This window comes from Zingiber officinale, chromosome 3A (genome assembly GCF_018446385.1).
Source record: "Zingiber officinale cultivar Zhangliang chromosome 3A, Zo_v1.1, whole genome shotgun sequence".
NCBI classification, from domain to species: Eukaryota; Viridiplantae; Streptophyta; class Magnoliopsida; order Zingiberales; family Zingiberaceae; genus Zingiber; species Zingiber officinale.
The window spans coordinates 16,519,060-16,527,724 of NC_055990.1; the positions used below are offsets into that span (position 1 = coordinate 16,519,060).

At 33.3% G+C, this 8,665-nt stretch overlaps 1 protein-coding gene across 3 annotated transcripts; it reads left to right on the forward strand.

Annotated features, from left to right (window-relative positions):
- Positions 1-4,642: 4,642 nt before the first annotated feature.
- Positions 4,643-8,323, forward strand: LOC122051186. Of its 3 annotated transcripts, none has more exons than XM_042612173.1 (9): positions 4,643-4,868; positions 5,541-5,606; positions 5,750-6,029; positions 6,370-6,488; positions 6,591-6,661; positions 6,910-7,013; positions 7,841-7,930; positions 8,068-8,147; positions 8,241-8,323. In XM_042612173.1, exons 1-5 carry the CDS (start codon positions 4,770-4,772, stop codon positions 6,609-6,611), a joined length of 585 nt encoding a protein of 194 aa, XP_042468107.1. In that variant the 5' UTR covers positions 4,643-4,769; the 3' UTR covers positions 6,612-6,661; positions 6,910-7,013; positions 7,841-7,930; positions 8,068-8,147; positions 8,241-8,323. The 3 variants fall into 3 exon arrangements, with proteins under 3 accessions (XP_042468107.1, XP_042468106.1, XP_042468108.1); XM_042612172.1 differs by having other exon boundaries at positions 6,916-7,013; XM_042612174.1 differs by lacking the exon at positions 5,541-5,606 and having other exon boundaries at positions 6,916-7,013.
- The last annotated feature ends 342 nt before the right edge of the window (positions 8,324-8,665 follow it).

The window sequence follows — 8,665 nt, forward strand, 5'->3', positions numbered from 1 at the left end:
AGCTAGGGAGGTTTGGAGAGATTGACAGTAACTGAGCGAAAAAGGTTTGGAGCTCCTTCTGCCAAAGCAACATCCAAAGGAGGGTCTGCCATGACGAGAGAGTCCGCGATGGGAGGGTCGACAATGATGGAAGGATGCAAATGCAATGACGATGACAGGCTGCTTCTCATCTGACGCTGCCCTCTGAGGCAAATTAGTGTTAGGAGATTGTTAGTACAATCGACTTCGGGTCAAGGTTGACTAAACTTGAATGAATTCGAATTTGAATTTCGATGTTTGGATAATATATGACAAGATGTCAAGGTTGACAGAATACTTGATAATATGCAGGAGAGAAGTTAAGTAGGTCTTGAAGGACTAGAGACTTGACAGAAAAAATCCTAATTGGAAGTTAGGTTAAGGTAAAATCTTAATTGAAGGTTAGACAAGGCAAAGTTTTAACTCAAGAGTTATGCAAGAGAAAAGTCTTAACAACAGTTAGACAAAGGAAAGTTCAAGTGGGTCAAAAAGGACCGTAAGTTGGCAAAGAGAAGTCCTAACTGCGATAGGCAAAGAAAAGTCCAAGTGAGTTAAGAAGAATCGCACGTTGACAAAGGGAAAACCCTAATTAAGGTTAAACAAGAAGAAAATCTAAGTGGGTTAAGGAGAACCGTACTTGGTGATCAGAAGTCCAACGGAAAGTTGGCAAAGAGAAGGTCCAAGTGGGTCAAAGGTTAACTGGACACTTGACTGTCGTAAATCCAATAAGGAGTTGGTATGAAACAAGAAATTCTGACATAGCAAATTTCTGAAGGTATATCGAAACAAGGTGATTTCAAATACGAAACGAAGCTCGTTTAGAGCAACTTTTTACTACTTACTAATCGATTAGGTAATCGATTGGAGGGGTCAATCAGATAATCAATTAGTTAGTTGATCGACTGGGAGGTTTCTCGTGATAATCAATGGCTTCTGAATCGATTAGATGATCGATTAAAGCCACTCAATTGATTAAGTAATATATTAGGAGAAGAAGTTCGCGACAATAAATAAATCAATTGGCTGATCGATTGAGAGAAATCCGCGAGCGAACAGTGAATTTCTGAATCGATCAAGTGATCGATTGAAGCCTCATAATTGATTAGGTAATCGATTGGGAGAAGCAGAAAAGAGTTGTTGCGAGGTTTGGACAGTTGGATTTGCTTGGATTTGACGTGACAATCAATTGAGGGTAAGATCAATCGATTGGGAGCCCTAATCCGCGGATATAAAGATGTTCACAAGGATTCAAATGAACTTCTTCTTCTCCGCTATTCATTGCTGGTTCTTGGGTGTACGAGAGAACAAATGCTGCTACATATTCCACCACCAATAGGCTATTCCAAGTAAGAAAAAGCCAAGCTAAGTAAATGTTCACGCTATAAATAGTTTTCGATTTCTTTGTAACATAGGTTGTGATTCTTGTTTGTATTTCTTGTATTTGATCTTACACAGAGAATTCTTTATTTACAAATTATTTATGAAAAGAAATATTTTTCATAATGGAGTGTGCGTAATCTGTGAATCCTTGGATTAATCAACTTAAAGAGGTAGATATATTATCAAGTTTTCCGTTGTAATAAATTATTAGTGATGGTAAATCCTAGTATTAGTGATGGTTTTGAGTTTTTCGTTGAAATAAATTATCAACGAAGTGATTGGATCTAATCATTCTCGCCTAGTTTCCAAAGTATCCTAACAACTAATTCGAAGGTTACGAGAAAAAAAAAGTTAGGGAAAATTGTTAGACTATATATTTTATTTTAGTGATTCAAACTCATTTTAACATAATAATTTTACCGTGGCTCTTAGTTTTCCTTTCAATTTGTAGAACTAAAATAAAAAAGAAAAATCATAGACGGTAAATTTATTCATTTAATATTTTAAAATTCTAAATGAAATTAGACGCATGCTAATACGACTTAATTTAAAATATAATTAAAAAATAAACTCAAAAACGTGACTTAGATATATTTAAGTGAATTGCCATTATGAATTTTCTTTAAAAAAATTCAAAATTAAATGGTATATTTTTAAATTTTAAATGATACATTTGCAAAATTAAAATCATAAATTTGTGAGAAATAAAAATATTTTCAAAATATAAAATAACATGCCTTTACAATATTCGATTTGAATACTAGTAAAAATCAAATGAAAAATTAAAGCCCTAAGGTAAATTATAAATTGAAATTTGCATTTTATATAAATTACAATTTAATTTATGATATCCAAATTATTCAACGAGATTGATGAATAATTAGTTAATAATCAAATCCTTCGAACCATTTAAATCAAAACTAAATATTTTTTTTAATAAACTACCAAACTTTTGTAAAAAATCAAATAAATCATACCAATAAAAACATTGATTAAATTAATTAAAAATAGAAATAATCAAACTTTCAATTAAATTGGAAAATAGGAGGAATAGAAGAGCCATGAATTACAAAATTAATAACTTTAAATTCTTGGTTTTGGTTCGAACATAACCGAATTTGATATAATCAATTTAATCAAATTCAGATTTTAAAAATTAAGATTGAACCAATTTAATCAAAATAATTGATATTTTAAAAAATAAACTTTTAAAATAATAGAACTAAACTCGATTAAATCTTTTCCTTACCCTAGTAATATTAGATAGTATGCTTATGATATTAGCAATTCAAACCAATTTTAAAATCACTTGATAATAATTTTACAGCTAATTAATTTTCCTTTCAATTCGTAGAACTAAAATAAAAAAGAAAAATCTTGGTGTCATAAATTCGTGAGAAATAAAAAATAACATGTCTGAAAAGTTCTACAACGATGACGGACTACTTTTCATTTGCCGTCGTAAATCCGTAATCTCCAACTCAGTGCAAGAATGATTAGTACGTTACGGATATTAGACTATTTTACGTAGAGGAGGTTATTTTCACGAACCATTTTAAAGTCCAGATGACTTAACGAGTTCGGCATTTTTAATGACATATATGATTTACATGTACAAATTACAAGTAAGCTGAACAAAAAAAAGACAAAATCAACACTTCCGGCCTCCACTAGCACACACACGACCAAACGTAGGTAAGACTGCATTTGTAGAGATCTAGTCCATCATATCGAACCAGACGACCAAACGATGGCCCGCGTCCGACACGTACGATTAACCTGTTAGAATTAGTCGTCGTGCTTGGCCTGGGGTTGGTTATATCTCGATGAATCCTGGACCCTACCTATTTATTAGTGTGGTGAATTATACCCTACCTATTAAATAGATAAAATTTAACTCATCCCATCAATAAATAGGAGGGTTTTCTCTGGTCGATAAAAGAACACCTTGCGCATCTTATTGATTTTTAGAAGTCATTTTAAAATAAATTTAATATTTTAAGAAAATTAGTTTTTTTTTCAATATTTAAGACTTTTTTTTATAAAAAAAATTATCGTTATAAATTACAAATTTAATTTATATTATCCAGACAACTTCACATCAATGTAAATTACTTTTCCCATCCCTCTGACAGCTCACCCCCTCTTTCTCTTCTACTAAATGACTTTTTCACCCCTCCTTTGCCCCCAGGGCGTAGCGCAGACGGTGGACACATGATATCTCTGGCGTAGATACTAGGGGAACCGCTAAGGTAACGGATCTACTTTTTTTTTCACCCCTCCTTCTTTAAATAACAAATTATTTTTTTTCTAATTTTATTTACTTCTTTAAATTTTTTTCAGTTGTATTTACTTCTTTAATTTTTTTAATAAATTTTGTTTATTATTTTTTCATCAATTTTTTTTATCCATATCTTTTAATTTTTTTTATAAATAATAACCCTTAAAATTTACTATTAAAAAAAAAATTACAAGAGATCAACTCTCTATTTCAATATCACCTGCTCTTGTTCCCACTCGTCGCCTCAATCCATCGTCGGTGGCACCGCCGGAAGCCCTCGGTTGTCGTCTCAATTAAAATTATATCATAAGGGGAAGGTGAACGTAGTGAGGTCACATTTGCGCGATCAACGTCAAAATTTGGCCGGATCTAAGCAGACTTTCCTTCACTATCGATCTGAGTCTCTGTTCAGATTCGGTCGAATACCGATGTCGATCGTGTCAATGGCGATCCTCCTGGGTTCACTTTCCCCCTAGAGTATAGTTCTGATCGGGACGACGGCCAGAGGTCGCCGATAGTGAGCTGAGGCGACGAGTGGAACACGGGGACATAGACAATTAGGGACATAGAATCCGATCTAAGATTACAAATATGATATTCTTATTGAGAAAATACTTAATAAAAAACAAAAAAATAGAATAAAAAAATAGTATAAAGGTAAATAATATGATGGAGCTGGAAGAGAGTGTGTGGAATGTGAAAATATATAATTAAAAAATAAATAAAATATTAAAAATTATACTATTTTTTTAATATTAAATAAATATGATTTACGATGATAAATATATAATACAAAATTATTTAAAAAGAATAAATTTGATAAAAAATGATAAAAAGAACTGATTAAAAATAAAACCGTTAAAAAAAATTTGATAAAAAAACTGATTAAAAAGAAATAAAAATTTGTAAAAAAAAAACATAGACACCGAATAAGGGATATAAAAGTCAAAAAATGGATGGGACCGGGAGGTGAGGGTGTCAGGGGAGGAGGGAAAAGCAGGTCTCCACATGAACCCTAAAATCCCTTATCCCGTAGGTTGATCGAGACGTTTGGATATCTCTCTGGCTGTCCTGGCTGAGTAAAGAGATCATGGCTGGACTCGCCCTGGAGCAAGTGCAGGAAAGCGGATTGATTGCCTTCTGCCTTCCACCTCTATCGGAGGTTGATCCGCTGCACGCAGAGAAGCAGGTGAGTATTACTAAAGCCTCACTGAACAAGGAGCCGTCTTTTTTTTTTTTTTTTTTGTTTTTGTTTTTTACACTGCGGCAAAAAATGATGCATTTTGCTCTATTGCTCGAAGAACAAAAGAGCTTTTGGCTATCCGTTGTTAGACTGGGGTAGAAATCTTTTGACAAATTCAAGTATCGACCTTGTTCATGGAACTGCCGTAAGGAGAGACCACTGTGTTTTTACTAGCAATTGCTGATTTATTGGCTTATCACTTATCCTAAGAAATCAACCTGTGCATTTAAATTTTAGTAATTTCCTTTCATGTTTGGATCTTCTGTAGTACAAGAATTTTACAGGTATACATTACTGACATAGATGGATTTTGAACACAAGAGCTTCTTCTGTAGTACCATGTTAAATTTGATCAACTCATCACTTATACCAAAGCTCAAGCTTTTAGATCGTAACAATGTCATGTTTCCTATACGAGTGTTCAGAGATGCATTATTTTCTTTTCTACATAATAAATTGCGTTGGTTTACATTTACTTCATTTATGGTTAACAGCAAATTATATCAGGTACATACCTCAAGACTGCTGGCTGTTAGAATGTTGTGTGTTGGTTTTTTAAAATGCAGCATGATGAGCTATCTTGTTTAAAATTGTTCATACAATTTTGGCTCTTGTCAGAGGTTATTGGATGTTAGACAACTGCAATTCCAGTTTGTTCTGCCACTGCATTCATCCATTGATGAGGTGCTTTCAAATAGCGGATAAATTAGTTCGAACTGCAAGAATATTGTACATGAATGAGTTACAATGCTTATTCTATCTTATACATCATCTTGATGCATTTGTTATGCTTGAGTGATGAATTATCTAGTTTCTTTGATTGGCAGATAGAACTCTACTTTGCTGGAGATGATGAGATTGGTCCATTCAGCCCTAGGAATGAGCTTAACTTTATACTTGCACACCTGAGCTCTTTGATTTCAAATGTTAAGTACTCGTCCATTGAAGTGCTTCATCTTGTACACAATACAATATTTGCTATGATTAAAACTGTGGGGGACAACAACATTAACACAATGACAGCTAAAAAGTTTGGAACTGATTCTGAAGAGCTATTGTTGAAGTGGGGGCAAGATCATGGTCTAAAAACAATGTTGTCAATAACTTGTAAGTTTGCATTTGAAGGTTCATTTTCAAAAGTAGACTAGCTTCTGTAGATTTTTTTTTTCAGTTACTCCCTTTCTTTTATAAAAATAAAATAAATAAAGTCAGGTGTCAACTTTGACAAGAAAGTTTGATATAAGCAGATAATGTGCAGATGTTATTGGCATTTCATTATAATGATCGAGCATTTTTGTGTCAATTTTTGTTTTCTTGTATCAACAAATTTGTTTTTTTTTGAGACATGTACATGAGTGGTATAAAGGAAAAAGAGCTACTGTGTAGTATTGGAATGTTCTTTCAGTTTACCTTGTAAAGAGAAACTGCACATTCTTATTGGCTATAGATTTTGAGGAAGCTGGAAGAGGATCAGTTGCACTAGAAGATATGAGCATTGGGGACATTGCTTTAGAAATCCCAGAACCACTCATCATATCTGAGGACCTTGTTTATAATTCTGGCATGGTATGCTGTTACAATTCCTGCTACTCTGTTTTTTTTTTGTCATTTTGGGTACTTGATCAGATCTTGTCAAAATTGTAACGACACACCCTTGTTGAATTTCAGTTTGCTTTACTCAAGATATAGTGGCAATTTCATATTGCCTACATGTTGACATGTGCCTAAACTCATAAAAGGTAGGTCTTACATGTTTCATTGCATAGTAATGTTTGAATTTTTCAGTTTCCTTACTTCAGTTTAGGTATGTTCTAATGAAAAAAAAGGACAGTCACTCTGAAAGACATTTTTCTGCTCCATTAAGCTTTTGAAACTACATTGTTCATTTTTCTCTGATTTCCTTATTGTTAAATCAGAGAAATGTTACTCTGAAAATTGCTACATTGTAGGTTTTTTTTTTTACTTTCAGTTCTGAATGAAATGTTAGATACAGGTCTCGATTGCGAAGACTTGCAACTGCATTCATTCTTTGCTTCAACAGAAGCAGCGGGAAATTGAATTTAGAGAGGGCTCTAATGAACAGAAACAAAGGTGAAACTGTGTTTTTTTTGTTCATTTGGTATTTCTAGCAATTTTTATTACTAAATTAGTTATGCTATTGTTTTGGGTTAACATTGGCAAAGGACCACTAAGTTGGCATGTAACTGGAAGTGGATTTTTCTGGTTATTCTCGTTCCAAGTTATGATTTTTATTTGTTGACTCAATATTCATGAGATTTATAAGGGACCATGGATTTAAACTTGACAAACTTGGAATCAGTGTCTGATGATTTTCATGTCCATTCCTTTTTTCTTAGTTGAGTGTTAGCAATTAAAAGATACATGACTAATTGTCTGAACTTATAGTCGACAATCACAGAAATGCTGGATGATTTTTACCTATATGCCTTTCTTCTTAGTTGAGCACGGTAAGGAATTGAAAGAACCCTTGCCAATTGCCTCAACTTCTGTTCATCTATTCAGTGTGCTCAAAATCCTCAAGTCCACCAGTGATGTCATTTTCTTCCCTTCCTTTTCCTTTCCTTTTCCCATGCACATCTACTTGTAAAATAAATTGACATTCTTCTTGTTCTTACATAGGCAAAATTTTCAATTTTTACTGCAGAAAACTGTCAACCAAATAATGATTAATTGGTCAGAACTCAGAAGTCATAACTGGCCATTCAATCTTTTTTTTAAGATGTTTTCTACATATTGCAATCTGATATTTCAAGATTAGAGGCAAAAGTTGAAAGACTTGAGGCACAATTAGCTATAAAGGATAGGGAGCTAGCCACTCTAACCTGAACGGTTGTCAAATTGGATTTATTTATTTATTGGCATTTTTGTTTTAAATAACTAAAAGTATGTTCAAACAGGAGGCTAAAAATAACTCAAATCTGAAAGCTCAAATTGAGAAGTTGTGGCAGGAGTGAGATGAATTCCAAAAGATGATCATTGGAAATCAGGTGGAATTGTGTTTTTAGGATATTTTTCTTTAGTTCTGACCACATATTTTAGTTAAATGTGCCCCTTGATGTTGTATAATATTTGTGTTTATTTTCTCTTTTTCTTCACAACCATGTATCTCCTTTTCATTTATAAGCAAGTGCGTACACAACAGACACATGAAATGAAGAAGGAGGAAAAGGAATACATAAAGCTGCAAGGCTTATGATTTCCATTGTATTCATTCATTTCCACAACCTTTTCTTTTTATTGCATAAGAATGTTATGGCTCATGTTTAATACATAAAACAATGCTTCATCAAACTGAAGGCTGGTAGAAGAGACTAAAGGAAGTGTTAGTTGAGGAAAAAAAGGAATCTCAGTCAGGCATGGAGATAATGAACCTATTACAGGTACTCATTGTGCTTATACATGTGATCCATGCATATCGATTTCATAATTCCTGCATTTTGTCAATTCCAATCTCGGTCAGGCATGGAGATAATGAACCTAGTACAGGCACTCATTATGCTTATACATGTGATCCATGCATATCGATTTCATAATTCCTGCATTTTGTCAATTCCAATCTCGGTCAGGCATGGAGATAATGAACCTAGTACAGGCACTCATTATGCTTATACATGTGATCCATACATATCGATTTCATAATTCTTGCATTTTGTAAATTCCCATTACCTGTTGGACAAATTCCCATTACCTGTTGGACATACTTGTATGGTCCTGGTCAGCTG

Bases quoted from the DNA above. Each gene is read 5' to 3' on its own strand.
- LOC122051186 (XM_042612173.1), top strand. From the start codon at position 4,770: ATGGCTGGACTCGCCCTGGAGCAAGTGCAGGAAAGCGGATTGATTGCC. The intron at 4,869-5,540 runs GTGAGTATTACT...GGCTCTTGTCAG, and splicing joins CGCTGCACGCAGAGAAGCAG to AGGTTATTGGATGTTAGACA. The intron at 6,489-6,590 runs GTATGCTGTTAC...GTTGAATTTCAG, and splicing joins TTGTTTATAATTCTGGCATG to TTTGCTTTACTCAAGATATA.